We start from the raw sequence: 18,641 nt of genomic DNA, 5'->3' as shown, positions 1-18,641 counted from the left end.
AATGGACATGCCAGCTTTTTTGCTACAAACTTCATATGATATGATCGTTAAAAGCATCCACGAATGTGTGTCAGTAGTTACAGATAAACTTTTAAAAAAAGCTTGTGTTGAGGAAATGGATGCCACGTCTGAACAGCAGGGTGATGAACATACGAGTGATTTAACAGTCTCGGGAGATGGGAGGCCTTATTATGAGGCCTTACCACCTGATGTTGCAACAGCTATTTTTCCAATTTACGAAGATCTAAGTAACAAAAAATTATTGGAACGATGCGTTGGTGGTTTTACCCAGAACAATAATGAAAGTTATAATCAGCTGATATGGAAAATAACTCCAAAAATTATTCCAGCTGGCTCTAAAATTGTGGAAATAGCTGCAAACATTGCAGCCGGGGTCTTTAATGAAGGTAAAACATCTCTACTTTATTATATGAGTGCTATGGGATTATCACTTGGACCCAATGCTCATTCCTACGTGAGTAAAGAGGACGCAGAGCGCATCTCAATTTCGGACGCAAGAGCGCAAGGGTCGACGCGCGAGGGAAGAATGGCTCGTAGACAACAACAGTTAAACATTTTGGAGGCAAACGATGAAGCAGAGGGTTCCTCTTATGGTGCTGGAATAGATGATATGATGTAAGTTGAAAAAAAAAATTTTTAATTTAGTGTAAATCGTTCCCGAAACTTTAAACGCGTTTATCTCAAAACCGTGTTTTCAGAGTCGGTGAACAAAATTTCTCCGAAACCGCTAAACCGATCGGTTTGAAATTTTCACACGACTTACTCAGATATATTTTTCAGGTAATGATCGAAGGAATAAGGTTTTGGACAATAATTTCAATTTTTTAAGCCACTTTTAAGTGAAAAATTTGCATGAAAAACTGAATTTTTTTTTCTGAACGGCCGCCATTTTGTCAAAAATCAAAATTTTGACTAGACCTTCGATCATTACCTGTACTTATTTATTACAAAACTAAATATTTTTGGTTTTTGGTTTTCAGATAATTTGAACCAGAGATATCTTGTTCACCGCCAAGCACCTTTTTTTGGAGGTCTCTCCGCAGATCATCTACAGGAGCTAGGGGATCCAATATTTTTTTAAATAAACCATTGATTGTTAAAATACATTAAATTCTGTTGAAGTACATTTTTTCCATTAATGTATAAAATAAAATGCCTCTTTGGAAAAAATTCACAAAAAAACGCGTTTTTTCTGCCTCGCAAGTGGATATAACCCCTTAAATATAGAACCATCGGGAAGTTGCAGGGATGGCCTGTAGTGTCAACCGTTTTCCTAATTTTTTTTTTTTAGTTAATTGTTTATAACTTTTGTAATTTTTGCGAGCGCATCTTCAAATTTTTCACCAACTTTCTAGATGTGATAACGAATCGAATGACACCTCAATCACATTTTTCCGAGCCTTCGAAAAAATTTTGACCTAAAAGGCACTTGTTGACTAGACTACCCACGCTTTTTTTTTAAATAAAATACATTTTTTTTTGTTTACACTATTATTAATTTATATTTATTGAAATTTTTAACACTATTCTTAATTTAAATTTATTGAAACTTATTTTTTTTTCTATTTTTTTAGTTCGGTTTTCTATAACAAGCGTGTTTTTTAGTTTTCTTAAACTATTATTTATTTTTTAGTGTCGTCTGAAATCGCGTGTTACTTGAAAAATATTTAATTTTTTTCTCTATGAATATTACTGTATATTTTGAAAATATGTATAAATATACCTTTTACATTTTAAAACAATTGATATTGTGGTTTTTTTTTTAATTCTCAAAAATCCTTTTTTTTTTTTTTTAAGCTGTCACACTAGGTGTGCCTCTCAAATATGCAAATTTCAATAGTCAATAATTACAAATTTAGTACCACCGGGACTATTTTGCAAAATTTCTACGTAAAAGAACACTTCAAAGTACGTGTATTCAAAATTTTAATAAGATGGTAAGAAAAGTGATTTTCATGGAAACGTCCATAAATGTCTGTTTATTTGATTTTTCTCAATCGAAAAATCAATTTGAACAGTAGGTGTTAAGCATGATAAATTTTTAATCCAGTGTAAAAATTACTTACTACTCGAGTTAAATGTTAAAGTAATTGATTTACTTTTACATTTACTTTTTTAAATTGGTAAAATGGAACAGTTGAACAATAAAATCAAGACCCAAAAATATAGAGATTAAAAAAAAATTTAGTTTTTACATTTTGAATTTCAATACTGACAAACTAAAAAATTTTAAAATAAAAAAATACCTTTTGACCACAACGTTGGTACGTATCTAAAAGCTTAATTGTGGATGCTCGCATCAAAGTTTGCTGATTAGGGCTTTTTTGGAGTGCATTATTATGCAGCGTGACGAAAGCGGCGCTTGTACCACTTACTGAAGATCGTTGCAAAATATTACTATCCACTTGATAGTCACCAGACGATTGAACTAATGCGTGTTGAATCGTTGGATGACTAACGTTATAATCCAATTTGCGCTTTTTATTATGAGCAGTAATATTATTACTGCTACCGGTGTTGTTGTTTACACTATTGATCTGTTGAGTTTGGATGAACATGTCATACATTCCCTTAAACAAATGAAAAATGTTGTTATTATTTTTTTTTTTTTTTATTTAAAGCAATACTTTTTAAATTTAATGTTCAAGAACCAGACTAATTATTTATAACTATTAGCTCATTTTTTCAATCGATAAAAAGCTTTCATATCTCAAAGACTTGATGTGTATGATGATTGAGCTATTTGAATAGCTAATTTGAAGTTTAATGGTGAACGTAGAAAAGAGAAAAAAAAAGGATAAAGCATATAAATGCACCACTCAGGGGTAGCTTTTCAAAAACCGGCAATATCATCTGGATAGTCCAGACCGGAAATCAAAACCCGGATTGTTTGGTTATGCGTCAAGAGCTCTCCCAGTTAAGCAATTTGAAACACACACACACACACACACGCACACACTTGTAGAAAATATAATTTTCTACAAAAAAAGGTCCTGAGAACCAAGTCACTGAAATCAAAATTCCTGGAGATGTTTAATGATGAAGTTTGTGTAATTTCAGATTTTCATCAAAAATCTTTTTACCGTTCCATCTTTAAAAAAAAATAAACAAATTAAGAAAGTAATGATAGATAAAAAAAAATAAAAAAAAAAAAGATATTTTTCATAATTTGACGCGATTTTCGCATCACTCTGCATACTGGACATTGCTGGAAAACTTCTGGAGAAGTTTATACAAGGAAGACTTCGCAACGTCATTGACCGTGCTGGAGGCTTTGCCACCAACCAACATGGCTTCCAGAAAGGTCGATCGACAGTAGAAGCAATCGCGAAAGTCATAAAGACAGCAAAACAAGTATGGTCTGGTAGCCCCAAAGCTCGTAAAGTATGTCTTCTCCTCACATTAGACGTCAAAAACGTCTTTATTAGCGCGAATTTGAGGAGATATTTTAGATGCTCTGGAGCACAAATTTGACGCCGAGACAAAGAATCTGGCACTAGTTGACAACTACCTTGACGAAAGAAAGCTAATAGAGGAAACTATGGAAGAGCCACAAGAATACGTCATAACGGGGGGCGTTCCGCAAGGCTCAATAATGAGACCAAATCTGTGGAACGCGGACTACGACGAGTTTCTTGAAATCCCGCCGTCATAGCAAGTAGAGCTAACTGGCTTTGCAGACGAAGTTGCGGCTACGATAATAGAAGAATATGTGGTGAGGCTTTCGCCTACCTCCGAAGAGGCCGATACCTGGGCTCAAAAGAGCTATACTCGCACGTATATTTGTCCCATTCTCACCATAACCAAAACACGGCCAAGCTCACTGACTCCTCACTTTCTCACTTTCTCCAATCCCCTGTTGCCTACACTCGTCGCAGAATTTACTATCCGTGTGTTCGTACTTGGTTTGGTATTCTCGGCTACGATAATAGTAGAGTGTAGAAGAGGCCGAACTACTATTCCGGTAAACCATTGACGCCGTCGAAACTTGGCTTGATGAACACCACCTGAAACTCGCCAAGCACAAAACCGAGATGGTCGTTTTGACACGTCAAAAATGATTCCTAAAACCATTCGCTGTGGACATGGGATAAACAACACTGGCGTCAACAAGAGCCCTGCGGTATCTAGAGTCAATTATAGACGAGAACCTATTCCGCAAACACCTTGACAGTGCATGCAAGAAAGTCAGCGAGACGGTGTCTAGCCAAGCAAGAATTATGACCAACACTAGGGGACCAAGAACCGAAAAGAGAAGAGTCCTTCTGGAAACAGTCCATTAAGTACTGCTTTTATTTTAGGCCAAACCTTAGATTGGTAAATTGAGAGGCTGGAACAATTGTAATTAATTTTTGTAAATTAATGATCGCTACTGTCTCATGCAGCTGAAACTAGCAGCCAAACTAATCAGCAGCCGTGAAAGAAAGCCAGGGCCGAAACGGAAGCAAGGTGCCCCGCGGCTCAAATTTATTAGAAATTTGAATGATATATATAATGAAATTAATAAACAAAAAATCATGACAAATAGTAAAAAAAAAAAAAAAACGTAGAAAATTTCAGAATCACAAAATACCGTACTAGTTTCGAACTTCGAGTTTGTTTGAATTGGAGGATATATGAATTTGGGACGAGTTGAAATGGTCTAACGTATTAAAAAAAAAAATTATTATGTAAGGAGTAAAAAGACCATTCAAATATGGCGGACAGTTGAAAATTGAATCCCTGTGATTATCGCATTTATTTAAATTAGGACGGATTTATCCGGAGATATTAAGATTAAGGACAAGTTAAAAAGGTGCAACGAATTAAGAAAAATAATGTGTAGGTTAATCAAATATCATGGTGGGTTGAAAAATGGGCACCTGTGATTATCGCGTTCTGGCATATATTTTAATTAGATTGGACGTTTCCCGGTAAATTTTGAATCTAGACAAGTCGGGAGGGTCCAAGGAAGTCAAAAAATAATATTTTGGGAGAAGTAAGAGGATTCCTCAATTATGGTGGATAGTTAAAAGTAGTGTAACTGTATTTATTACCTTTATATGAATTGGAACATACATTCTTAAAAATATTTGTATTTGGGACAGATCGGTAGACTCCGAGGATCTTAAAAAAAAATATTTTGGGAGGAGTGAAAGGGTACATTAAATATGGCGGGCGGTTAAATCGGGTCACTAAATTCCGGCATATATCTTAATTAGGACGGACATTTGCGGGAAAATTTTAATTTGGGACAATTCAGAAGGTTCCAATAAAGACAAAAAATAACATTTTGGGAGGAGTGAAATGGTTAATCAGTTATGGTGGAAAGTTGAAAATTAAGTAACTGTATTTGTCGTGTTTATATAAATTGGGACAGATATTCTCCGAGATTTTTGTATTCGGGACAAGTTGACAGACTCCGAGGATGTCTAAAAAAAAATATTTCGGGAGGAGTGAAAGGGTACATTAAATATGGCGGGCGGTTAAATCGTGAAACTAAATTACGGCATATATCTTAATTATGACGGACATTTTCTGGAAAACTTTAATTGAAGACAAGTCAAGAGGGTCCAATGAAGTCAAAAAATAATATATTGGAAGGAGTGGGAGGATTAATCAATTTTGGTGGATAGTTAAAAATTGAGTAACTGTACTTATCGCGTTTATATCAATTGAGACATACATTCTCACAGATATTTGTATTAGGGACAGGTCGGAAGACTCCGAGGATCTCAAAAAACAATATTTTGGGAGGAGTGAGAGGGTACATTAAATATGGCGGACGGTTAAATCGGGTCACTAAATTCCGACATATATCGTAATTATGACGGACATTTTCTGGAAAATTTTAATTTAAGACAAGTCAAGAGGGTCCAATGAAGTCAAAAAATAATATTTTGGGAGGAGTGGGAGGATTAATCGATTATGGTGGATAGTTAAAAAGAGGGTAATAGTATTTATTGCCTTTATATGAATTGGGACATACATTCTTAAAGATATTTGTATTTGGGACAAGTCGGGAGGGGAAGTGAACAAAAAACCTTTTGGGAGGAGTGAGAGCATTAATTAATTATGCCGGATAGTTGAAAATTGGATAACTGTATTCATTGCCTTTATATGAATTGCGTCATACATTCTCAAAGATACACTACTGGAAAAAATTAAGGGATCAAAAAAAAATTCCAAATTTTTCGGTAGTTTTCAACAGGCCGTAACTTTGAGAGAAATGGTCGTACAGGAAATAAAAAAAAAAGTAAATTGTAGCTCCAAGTGTCTAGTTTTTGGATTAGAACTTCAAAATTTTGTAGCCTCCGCGGTTTCTGAGTAATCGTAGAAAAACCAGCAACAAAAAAATTCTCAAAATTTTTTTAGTATTTTTTTTTGGTCTACGGGCGTGGAAAAAATTTTTTTAGCTTAAACACTATAAGGATCGGATACTTTGTTCATTTAGCTTTAATTTCTTTTTTTAAACACCATGATACGTCCACTCCTCGCTGAGATATCGGTCTTCAAATGGAAAAGGATCTTTTTGTCTTTGATTATCGATATCTCAGCAACCAATGATCGCACAGAAAGTTAAAGGTGGGTTTCAAGAACTTGAATGAATTCCCCTTAACGACTGTCCATTGTTTTTTCGAAAAAAATTTTTTCTTTCCGTCACATGAATTTGAAAATGCAACAAAAAAGGGCTTTTAGTGGTTTTTGGAAAATCAAGCGCTGGATCGAAAATATTGAGGAAACCACTAATGTTAAGTGTGCCTTTTACAGTTCAATATGTCCACAAAAACCCTACAAAGAATCAAATTAATCCAGCCAGCCGTTTTTTTGTTTCACTTGATCGAATTTTTGAAAAAATTAAAGGATCACGTTTTTGCTCTGAAAAGCTCATAATTTTTAAAAATGAGAAAAAAATTGTTTTTTCGAGCTTTTTCCACATTTTTGTTCCAGAAAGTGCTTAAATTGAAAAAAAAAAAATTTTTTTTTGAAATTTTTTCTCTTGAAAAGTTTAAGAAAACAATTACCGCCGGCATTAGTGTTATCCAAAGCGTACCACGTGGAGGTCGCGCGGTCGGATTTACGCTTCTCTCTCTCTCTCTCTCTCTGTGTGTGTGTGTGTGTGTGTGTGTGTGTGTGTGTGTGTGTGTGTGTGTGTGTGTGTGTGTGTGTGTGTGTGTATGTGTGTGTGAGTGTATGTGTGTGTGTGTGTGTGTGTGTGTGTGTGTGTGTGTGTGTGTGTGTGTGTGTGTGTGTGTGTGTGTGTGTGTGTGTGTGTGTGTGTGTGTGTGTGTGTGTGTGTGTGTGTGTGTGTGTGAGGTATTTCAGGAGAATTGAGACCCGGTGGCTCGTCAGTTCCACCGTATTTAATGACTCCAAACTCATTCTCTGAAGGTTTTTGTTGGTTCAATACCGGGTATTACCACCCCTGTTTTCAATAACGGCTCTCAAACGTTCAGCCATGTTTATGCAGACGGTAATTTGAGGCTGCGGAATGGTATTCCAAATGTGCAGAAGCGCGCGCTCCAAAGCAGCTAAGTTCTGCAAATTTGGATACTCTCTGCGCAACCGACGGCCCATTATGTCCCAAACGTGCTCTATGGGGTTGAGATCTGGACTCATTGCTGGGTGTCGCAACAATGTGATGTCATGCCGCTCAAAGAAGCGCCGGGTAATGTTGGCTGTGTGTGGACGTGCATTATCTTGCATCAATATGAACGACCTCAGATGTTGTCGTCTGCGCAGAACAATGGGCCTTAAAATTTGGTCGATGTAACGTCTAGCTGTCAAATTTTCGCGTACAATTACCAAAGGTGTTATCCAATTTCGTGAAACGCCGCCCCACACCATAACTGATCCACCGCCGTAGGCAACGACTGGACGGACAAAGTTCTGGCGAAAACGTTCTCCACGACGGCGCCAAACGAGAGGACGTCGATCGTTGCCATACAGATTAAAACGAGACTCATCAGTGAATAAAACATTTGTCCATTCCCTCAAGTTCCAATTTCGATGATCGTAAGCATACGCTAAACGAGCTTGACGATGTCTTGCTGTCAACAGGGGTACACGATTAGGATGTCGTGCGTGTAACCCAGTTTCACGAAGACGGTTGATGATTGTTCGAGAGCAAATGTTTCGCACTTGATGCCGTCGTCGCTGTTGCTGTTGTTGTTGCTGCTGTCTGCGATTGGGGAAGTTTCGAGCGACAATATTCGCATTGACGAAAGGTTGTCGTCGAACTTCTCTAACAATTGTTCGATCATCGCGGGCATTAGTGACTCGATGGCGACCTTGTCCGGGGCGACGATGATATTGATTCGTCTCTTGGTATCTGGTATAAGCTCGAGATACGACAGATTGACTTACACCCATCCGGATAGCAACTGCATATTGAGTGTAACCTTCGTCGATAAGAGTCACTAACCGAGCGACTTCCACCTCCGATAAATGTCGTCTAACCATGATTAAGAATCAAAAGTCAGAAATTTTCAATTTTGACCAAAAAATTAAAAAAATTTTTTTAGCGCAGAGGGATTAGTTTTGAAAAAACTGTTGAATGAAGCGATTTGCTAAGGATTCACAAAAAGAAAAGAAAAAAACTCCGAAAAGCGTATGAAAAAATCGAAATTCGATTGGGGGTATTAACTTTTTTATTAATTTAATTAAAAGAAGATCAGTAGAATCAAGGAATGCAGCGGTGGAAAGGTGATAAAAATCATTGGGCGATGGTTTTTGAGTTTCCTTAACTAGTTAAAAAAAAAATTTTTCCAAAAAAAAATTTTTTTTTTTGAAAATTTTTTTTTTTTGAATTTTTTTTTTTTTTTGAAAATTTAAGCACTTTTTGGAACGAAAATGTGGAAAAAGCTCGAAAAAACCATTTGTTTTTCTCATTTTTAAAAATTATGAGCTTTTCAGAGCAAAAAACGTTATCCTTTAATTTTTTCAAAAATTCGATCAAGTGAAACAAAAAAACGGCTGGCTGGATTAATTTGATTCTTTGTAGGGTTTTTGTGGACATATTGAACTGTAAAAGGCACACTTAACATTAGTGGTTTCCTCAATATTTTCGATCCAGCGCTTGATTTTCCAAAAACCACTAAAAGCCCTTTTTTGTTGCATTTTCAAATTCATGTGACGGAAAGAAAAATTTTTTTCGAAAAACAATGGACAGTCGTTAAGGGAATTCATTCAAGTTCTTGAAACCCACCTTTAACTTTCTGTGCGATCATTGGTTGCTGAGATATCGATAATCAAAGACAAAAAGATCCTTTTCCATTTGAAGACCGATATCTCAGTGAGGAGTGGACGTATCAGGATGTTTAAAAAAAGAAATTAAAGCTAAATGATTAAAGTATCCGATTCTTATGGTGGTTAAGCTAAAAAAATTTTTTCCACGCCCGTAGACCAAAAAAAAAAACTAAAAAAATTTTGAGAATTTTTTTGTTGCTGGTTTTTCTACGATTACTCAGAAACCGCGGAGGCTACAAAATTTTGAAGTTCTAATCCAAAAACTAGACACTTGGAGCTACAATTTACTTTTTTTTTTATTTCCTGTACGACCATTTCTCTCAAAGTTACGGCCTGTTGAAAACTACCGAAAAATTTGGAATTTTTTTTTGATCCCTTAATTTTTTCCAGTAGTGTATTTGTATTTAGGACAGGTCGGCAGACTCCGAGGATGTCAAAAAAATATCTTTTGGGAGGAGTGAGAGGGTAAATTAAATATGGCGGATGGTTAAATCGGGTCACTAAATCCCGGCATATATCTTACTCAGGACGGATATTTCCTGGAAAATTTCAATTTGGGACAAATCAGGAGGGTTCAAAGAAGTCAAAAAATAATATTTTGGAAGGAGTGGGAGGATTAATCAATAATGGTGGATAGTTATAAATAGGGTAACTGTATTTATTGCCTTTATCTGAATTGGGACATACATTCTCAAAGATATTTGTATTTAGGACAGATCGGCAGACTCCGAGGATGTCAAAAATAATCTTTTAGGAGAAGTGAGAGGGTAAATTAAATATGGCGGACGGTTAACTCGGGTCACTAAATCCCGGCATATATCTTACTCAGGACGGACATTTCGTGGAAAATTTCAATTTGGGACAAATCAGGAGGGTTCAAAGAAGTCAAAAAATAATATTTTGGAAGGAGTGGGAGGATTAATCAATTATGGTGGATAGTTATAAATAGGGTAACTGTATTTATTGCCTTTATCTGAATTGGGACATACATTCTCAAAGATATTTGTATTTAGGACAGATCGGCAGACTCCGAGGATGTCAAAAATAATCTTTTGGGAGGAGTGAGAGGGTAAATTAAATATGGCGGACGGTTAAATCGGGTCACTAAATCCCGGCATATATCTTACTCAGGACGGAAATTTCCTGGAAAATTTCAATTTGGGACAAGTGAGGAGGGTCCAAGGAAGTCAAAAAATATTGTTTTGGGAGGAGTGAGAGGATTAATGAATTATGGTGGATAGTTGAAAATCGGGTAACTGTATTTATTGCGTTTATATGAATCTGGACATATGTTTTAGAGATATTAGTATTTGGGACAAGTCGACAGACTCCGACGATGTCAAAAAAAAATATATTTTGGAAGAAGTGAGAGGGTTAATGGATCATGGCGGACGATTGAACTTGATTCACGATGTTTACGACATATATCAGATTTGGAACGGACGTTTTTAGGTACAGTTCAATTTGAGACAAGTTGAATGGATTCTAGAATGACAAAAAAAATATTCTGTAAGGCGTGAGATGGTAAATGAAGTATGGCAAATCGTTCAAACTTGGGTCACTATGTCAATCGCTTCAATTTAAATCAGGCCGAATATTTTTAGGGGCATTGAAATGTTGGGCGAGACGAAATTGTCCTAGGATGCCATTTATTTCAGTTAGGATGGTATTTATCTGAGTTTAAATGTGTTAGGAAAAAATTCAGTTGAACTGAAAAATTTAACAAAAAATTGAAGTACATAGCTTGTTTAAAAATTGAAAACACATTTTTTTGCAATCAAACCAGTAATTTAATGATATTATTAACTATTGATTATGATATCCTCTGCGTCAGGCAGAAATCCAATCTCAAAGTCCTATTTGAGTTCCTCCACGTATGTCTTATTCTAGAAAATTCATGATTCTAATTTTGGGTTGATAAAAATATATAAAAAACAAACGGTCTGGTTCAAGATATTACGCATTTTAAAAGCTCCATCTAAAGACAATTTGTTATAGCAAATAATCTAAATTAATTTAACCAATTAATTGCTGAACATCATCTCTGTTTGTTTTCTTTTACGTAGGTTTAAAACCTCTAAGTGCAATAAAGGAAATCAATTATCATCCCTTCAAAAATAATGAAGAGCTTAAAAATAAAATTTTTAGTAATTTTTAAAAAAACGTTACCAAAAATTCAACATTGAATCAAACATGAATTGTACATTTTCGATAATTTGGAAATAAATTTAAGATAATTTAATATCGACGGTCTAATTAGCAATTTGTCTGACTTCTTATTTTTTAGAGGGTTATTTTTTAACATTTTGATATAGTAATAGTCTAATTATAAATTATTTGAATCATCCTAACCAAAATATGATACCTCTATTATTAAATGGTTTATTAAAGTTTATTAAAGTGATAATAAATTTTGAATAAATTGTATTGTTTCGTACAAATGGAAGATTCTCTAAAATGGAGTTAGATGATTTGCTCATTAGAACGTCGATATACGATTATTCGCAATGATCATAGAAATATTTGTCGGAATAATCTTCTTCAATAATTGCGCAAAAATCATGAGACAATTTTTACACTGAATCGATGATTCTAAGTAAACTCAATTACAATAAAGACAATGACAATCATGATTTTTATATTGTAAATATTTTTTTTCAAATGCTTCGGTTTTGATTTTATTTTTTTTTTTTGTTTGATTGAGGTCTTTTTTTTTTTTTTTTTTGCTTTTTGTTGATTTTATTTTCTGTGAGTTCTCGGCGATACTGAATACTCGTAAGAATCGTGGTTTTCCCTCGACAAATTTTTTTGGGAGAAGAATCTTCAGATTTTCGTGGTAATTAATAACTTCAGTAAAAAATATTTTATAAAGAGTGAGAGTGTCAATCAAATATGACGCTCGTGAAAACTTGGGTTACTGTATTTACCGCGTTTATTTGAATTCGGACAAATATTTTTAGAGATATTCGAATTGAGGGCGAGTTTCGAAGTTAGCAGAGTGAATTTAAACTTAGAAGGGTCCAGCGGTGTAAGTAAAAAATTTGTTGTGGGGGCGGGGAAAGTGTTAATTAAATATAGTGGACTGTGGAAATTTTGCGCAACTTGTTTATCGTGTTTATTTGGATCGGGAAGGATATTCTTAAAAACATTTCAATTTGGGACGAGTCATGAGGGTCAACGGAAGACTAGAAAAAAAATTTTATCAAGAGTGAGAGAATAAATCAATCATGGCGGATTGTTGAAACTTACACTGAGAATGAAGTATTTGTTTCTAAAGATATTTTTTTTTGATAAAAAACTTGGTATTGTGCTACTTAATAGGCTATATATTTTGTATACACAGTAAAAAATTTTTGTAATAAATAATTAACACTTTTTTTATGTAAATTTAACATTTATTGTGTTAAATTAACACAAAAAAGTTTAAAAAATTTAACATAAAAATTTTTAACACAAAATTTTTTGACGCATAGACGCATAATTTTTTACTGAATAGGTATATAGTATTATAGACGATTATATCATGTTACAAATGCCATAAGGGTGTATAGCGCTAAAATATACCGCTGAAAGCCTCAAGGGCGTATAAAAAATTTGGTTTTGGAAATCGACGTATTTTTACCAGGACTATACAGAAATTAGAAAAATAAATGTCCTGATGACATACGAGGTTACTTCTGGGAGCTATAAGTGCGTAAAAAAAAAATTTTGTTAGGGGAATCGACATACATAGGACTAATATGCGCAAAAATGCAATAAAAAAAAATTTTCGACTTAAAAAAAAAATTTAATTTTCTAAAAAGAAAATTTTCATTTTGAGAAAATTTTTTTTTGTATTTTTGCATGATCAAGATCAAAAAATCGGTTAACAAACAAAAAAATTTTTCATACGCCCTCATGGTATCGTAACACGTTATGTACCTGAAGTTGTAAACGTTTTTTTATGATCGAAAATCAAAAAAAAAATTTTTTTGTTTTTAAGACTGAAAATTATTTTTCAGTTTCAAAATAAGTTAAAAAGCCCGGAAAATAGTATATTGCATTCTCAAAATACCAAAACTACCCCTTCAACCACCCCTAAGACAGACATCTCAAAAAAATTCAAAAAGAATAGTTCAAAGGGTCGTTTGGAGCTGTGATTTTTTTAAATACTCCTTTTACTTCCCCACGGAATATAAAAATTATCAAGCCGATAACTTCCCGGAACTACCCTTCGAGCCACCCCAAAGACTGAGAAATTTGAAAATAAATTCAGAACTTCAGGTACATAACATGTTATGCTATTATATCTAAATATCTTTGTTTGAGTTTATTATGTTTACATTTTTACTCGATTATTAAATTTTTTCAAGTTATCATACAAGCAGTATAGTAAGAAGTCAAGCAGTCTTTTGTTTACTTCAATGTTTTTTTTTGTTATAATTTATTTTTAAATTTGTATTTATATGACAGGTATATATTTCGATAGCATTTTGTTTAGTTTCTATGGTTATATAAATAAACATAAACTTATTTCATTAGTGAGTATTAATTGATTATCCCCATATCTCGATATACGACTTTCAAATTTGCAAAAAGTTTTTTTTTGTATTTAATTATATAAATATATATATTTTGTGTCTTCGACGTTTCGTCTTATGTTATATTTTACGTGTTAGTGAGTTCGCCAAAAACTATTTGTAATTAAATTTCTTTCTTTATGTTATTAATATTTTTTGCACATATGTTTCAATTTTTCTATTCGTAATGAAATTTACGAATCAAGTGAGTGCAGATGCAATTATAAAATTATATTCTGTAAATAATGTGGACGATGTGATTAAAAAATTACTTTCTGTTTCAAGAAAATTAAAAAATTCTGAATTATTCATTTTATGTAAAGAAATTTTGCCTCAAAAGTCCATCGATAAAACAATTATAAAACATTTAGATAAATGTTTTACTCGTTTGCGAGACAATCGAGAAATAATTTCTCGATTGATTTTAAATCGCACTGTGAATGACTGCATCTGTTCCTGTTAGTTTAAATTGTAAAGATATTGAATGTGATACTCAAATTTCTGATGGTGAAGGTAAGAATAAAAGTCTAAGTAATTTTTCAGACCGAAAAAATTAAAAAATTTTATAATACACGATTAAAAAAAATTATGGGATAAGGGAAAATGATCGTACACCAAAAAAAAAAGCAGCAAAAAAAAAGCAAATTGTAGTTCTAAGTATCTAGTTTTTAGATATGATCATGAAAAATTTTTATCACGTTTGGGTTTTGAGTAATCCCAAGAAAATTACCAAAATAAAAAATTTCTAAATTTTTTCTTATCTGGAGAAAGGTGTACGGGCTTCTAAAAAATTGTTTTTTTGTTTCCTTCGAAAGTTCTTTTAGAAAATTTAATGCCCTTTAATTTGACATAATAAAAAAGCCTGTACGATGATTTTCCGCGGAGTTATCGTCAATCAAAGCAAAAAAATTGTTTTTTTTACTTTAGTGATCAATAACTCTGAAAATAATGATCGTATAGGAAATCGCAGGAGAGTTTTAAAAACTACGTAATATTCTCTATGAAATGCCGTTAATGGCTTTAAAAGAAAAATTTTTTTTTTAATTGAAAACTTCTACTGAAAAAAAGACAAAAGTTCGCATAACTAAGGATATTTGGATAACTTTTGACAAAATGAATGAACGAAGGATATCGTTGGTAATTATTTAATCTTGAAGTATCCCGTAAAATCTATAAAGAATTAAAAGTGCTGTGATTTTTTTTTCCTAGTGCCTCGAAGTTTCAAATGCTTTGTTTACGCAAAAATCACTGTTATGAGCAATTTTCTCATTTGTATTAATTTTTTCAGTGAAAATAAATGTTTTTTCTCAAAAATTTTTTCTGTCTCGATCGAAAAGATTAACTCTTTAAAAAATTTAGAAAAAAAAAAATTTTTTTTATTTTTGTCGAAAATTTTTTCGATTTTCTTAAAATTTTTCTAGATTTTTTTCGACTGCTATCTTACCAAAGGCAATAGCATTACCTTAAGCGTACCTCGTAGAGGTTGCTTGGTCCCATTTACGCAGGAACACACACACACACACAAATACACGCGTGTGCGTGTATGTGTGTTCGTGCGTAAATGGGACCAAGCAACCTCTACGAGGTACGCTTAAGGTAATGCTATTGCCTTTGGTAAGATAGCAGTCGAAAAAAATCTAGAAAATTTTTAAGAAAATCGAAAAAATTTTCGAAAAAAATAAAAAAAATTTTTATTTTCTTCTAAATTTTTTAAAGAGTTAATCTCTTCGATCTCTTCGATCGAGACAGAAAAAATTTTTGAGAAAAAACATTTATTTTCACTGAAAAAATTAATACAAATGAGAAAATTGCTCATAACAGTGATTTTTGCGTAAACAAAGCATTTGAAACTTCGAGGCACTAGGAAAAAAAAATCACAGCACTTTTAATTCTTTATAGATTTTACGGGATACTTCAAGATTAAATAATTACCAACGATATTCTTCGTTCATTCATTTTGTCAAAAGTTATCCAAATATCCTTAGTTATGCGAACTTTTGTCTTTTTTTCAGTAGAAGTTTTCAATTAAAAAAAAATTTTTTCGTTTAAAGCCATTAACGTCATTTCATAGAGAATATTACGTAGTTTTTAAAACTCTCCTTCGATTTCCTATACGATCATTATTTTCAGAGTTATTGATCATTAAAGTAAAAAAAACAATTTTTTTGCCGTGATTGACGATAACTCCGCGGAAAATCATCGTACAGGCTTTTTTATTATGTCAAATTAAAGGGCATTAAATTTTCTACAAGAAATTTAGAAGGAAACAAAAAAACAATTTTTTAGAAGCCCGTAGACCTTTCTTTAGATGAGAAAAAATTTAGAAATTTTTTATTTTGGTAATTTTCTTAGGATTACTCAAAACCCAGACGTAATAAAAAATTTTTATGTCATATCCAAAAACCAGTCACTTAGAGCTGCAATTTGCTTTTTTTTTACTTTATGATAATTTTCCTCAGATTTACAGCTCGTTGAAAATCACTCAAAAATTTTGAATTTTTTTTCATATCCTTTTATTTTTGTGACTAGTGTACTTGTTGGAATAATTGATCATTTATTCCGATGTTTTTTGAGGATTTTTATGAGAGAAAAAATGTCTTGAAAAATCACACACATGCTATATTTTTTTTTTCATTTAACGAGTATATAGAGTCCTGTGAAGCAACTGTGTGCAGTGGGAAAGAGTAAATTGAGCCGACGCGATCTATCAAACTTTTCAAAGTGTATTTCGAGCTTATGTAACCTCATTGAAGGTCGGGTAGGCTCATTTTATGGTTTAACCTTTTAAAAATTATTGAAATTTTAATTTAAATTTGTCAAATTAATTAAATTACATATGTATAGCACGGTAAAAATAACTAAATTTTTTATTTCTACTAACGAATTCTAAAATTTAAAAATTTTTTAATTTTTTCTGGCTATTGCTGTTTATAACTGTATACAATTATCTAATAAATCATTCAATTTACAGTGAATTCTGAAGATATAAAGAATAACAAGCTGCTGCATTCCGATGATTCCGTTAGAGTGGATCTGTCTGATGAGAATATTAATTTAAACAGCGATAAAGTTCTAAATTCTGATGAATTAAATGATTTATCTGATAATTTTGATTCTAAACCGTTAGTGATTAATGAGAATGAAAGAACCTGCGAATTTCCTGATCTTGATAATTGTCAGAGTAACTTGCTGAATTTCGATGATGGTAGTACAGAGGAACCGTTCGGGGAGAATATCAATTTAGATTGCGATAAAGTTTTAAATTCTAATAAATTAAATGAATTAATTGACCTAGAATCTTCAACTAATAGTCCGCATGTTATGATCACCGAATGTTCTGATTTTGATCATTCTGATCTATCTATTAATATTGAAGAACTCGACATTCAATTCGCTGATGGGTTTATTCTATCCCACCCAACAGTTCTACCTAAGAATAGTGAAAATGATCCAGTTGAAGATGATAATTCGGATATCCCTACTGCAACTATCCACGATAATAATAATAATTATGATCTTTTAAATGCAGATTTGTCGATTTCCTCCTAAAATTATCGAAGGTAGTAGATCATCCCCTGTAAATGACACTACAATTAATCCGAATGATATTACTGACACTCCCATAACTTCATACAAAAAATCTTATACTTTTTTTGATAAAATAATCATTCCTTCTGTTTTTTGGGAAAAGTATTGGAACGGAAGAATTCGTTTGACTACGGGCTGGACAAATTTTTTTAATAAAATTTTAGAAAGTCATGAAAAATTGAAGCTTTGTGTTTTTAAATTTTTAGAAAATAAGTGCTATGAAAAAAAAATAAAAAATAACAAATATTTCATTGCTAAAGCAAAGTGCAAAAATCGTTCATGTACAAATTTTAAATTTATTAGTTATACTCCAATTGTAGCACCTTTTACTGACATTGAAATCCATGTTGAAATATGTGGAACAATCAAACATGACTCGAACGATGTACACCGCCGATTTTGCAATGGAGAAGAGCTTGAAGAAGTTGCTGCTAAATTAGAAAAAGAAAAACCCGAAGTAGTTAAGTTAAATATGTTACAAAACATAGACAAAGAATGCCTAAAAGCCGGTAACCGTAATCGCGCGCTGAGCAGTACAATTCTTCAAAAAATTTCAAGTGAAAACAGAGCTAGTAATGACTTGGATCACAATTTTATGATGTATATAAAAAAATTACAGGACAAATACGAAACTTTGCGACCGCATGACAAATACGCAGGTTACATCCAAAATATTAGCTTTAAGGGGGATAGCCACTGTGACGCTGGAAAAAATAGGCAATTTTCGGGAATTTTTTTTACTAGGATAATAAAGGAATTTGGGGATCGGGTTTTTTTTGTTTTATAAAGTATATGTTGAGGATAATTCTCCTAAATTTTTATTCAAAAATATTTTGTTATCACAAAGTTATAAACATTTTTGTAGAGCACCAAAAAAATTTCCCCCTCCATTGCCGGTACTGTAACTCAAAAACGGATTATCTGAAACAAAAAAACCAAACGGCATTTTAATCTATAGGAATGTCGCTATCGTCGCACGTAGGGGATTTTGAAAATTTTGATTTGAGAAAAAATGGCGCCATATTGAAAATTTTTTCGTCTTTTTTCCTCATTTTTGGACTCAAACAGCCTTAAAAAATCTTAAAAATTAAAATTTTCAAAATCCCCTACGTGCGACGATAGCCACTAAGTAGACGAATACGGGGAAACAAAAAAATTGAGAATCGGTTCATATTTACGAAAGTTACAGTACCGGAAAGTTTGAAAAAGTCGTTTTGAGAAAAACGCGAGTAAAGTTTTAAGAAG

The 18,641-nt window shown here is 32.8% G+C and overlaps 1 protein-coding gene across 9 annotated transcripts in view; it reads right to left on the bottom strand.

Annotated features, from left to right (window-relative positions):
• Hipk (Homeodomain interacting protein kinase) overlaps nucleotides 1–18,641 on the bottom strand; it is a 143,156-nt gene that overhangs the window by 105,949 nt on the left and 18,566 nt on the right. For all 9 annotated transcript variants that reach the window (XM_074255241.1, XM_074255233.1, XM_074255238.1 and 6 more), the window contains one exon: nucleotides 2,268–2,591. In XM_074255241.1, the coding sequence (XP_074111342.1) occupies nucleotides 2,268–2,588 (321 nt within the window). In that variant the 5' untranslated portion in view covers nucleotides 2,589–2,591. The remainder of the gene's footprint in view (nucleotides 1–2,267; nucleotides 2,592–18,641) is intronic.

The sequence above is a fragment of the Cotesia typhae genome, unplaced genomic scaffold (genome assembly GCF_013202065.1).
Source record: "Cotesia typhae breed Kobodo isofemale line unplaced genomic scaffold, CoteBio_Ctyphae scaffold_13, whole genome shotgun sequence".
NCBI lineage: Eukaryota > Metazoa > Arthropoda > Insecta > Hymenoptera > Braconidae > Cotesia > Cotesia typhae.
This window is presented reverse-complemented; position numbering and strand designations above follow the sequence as displayed.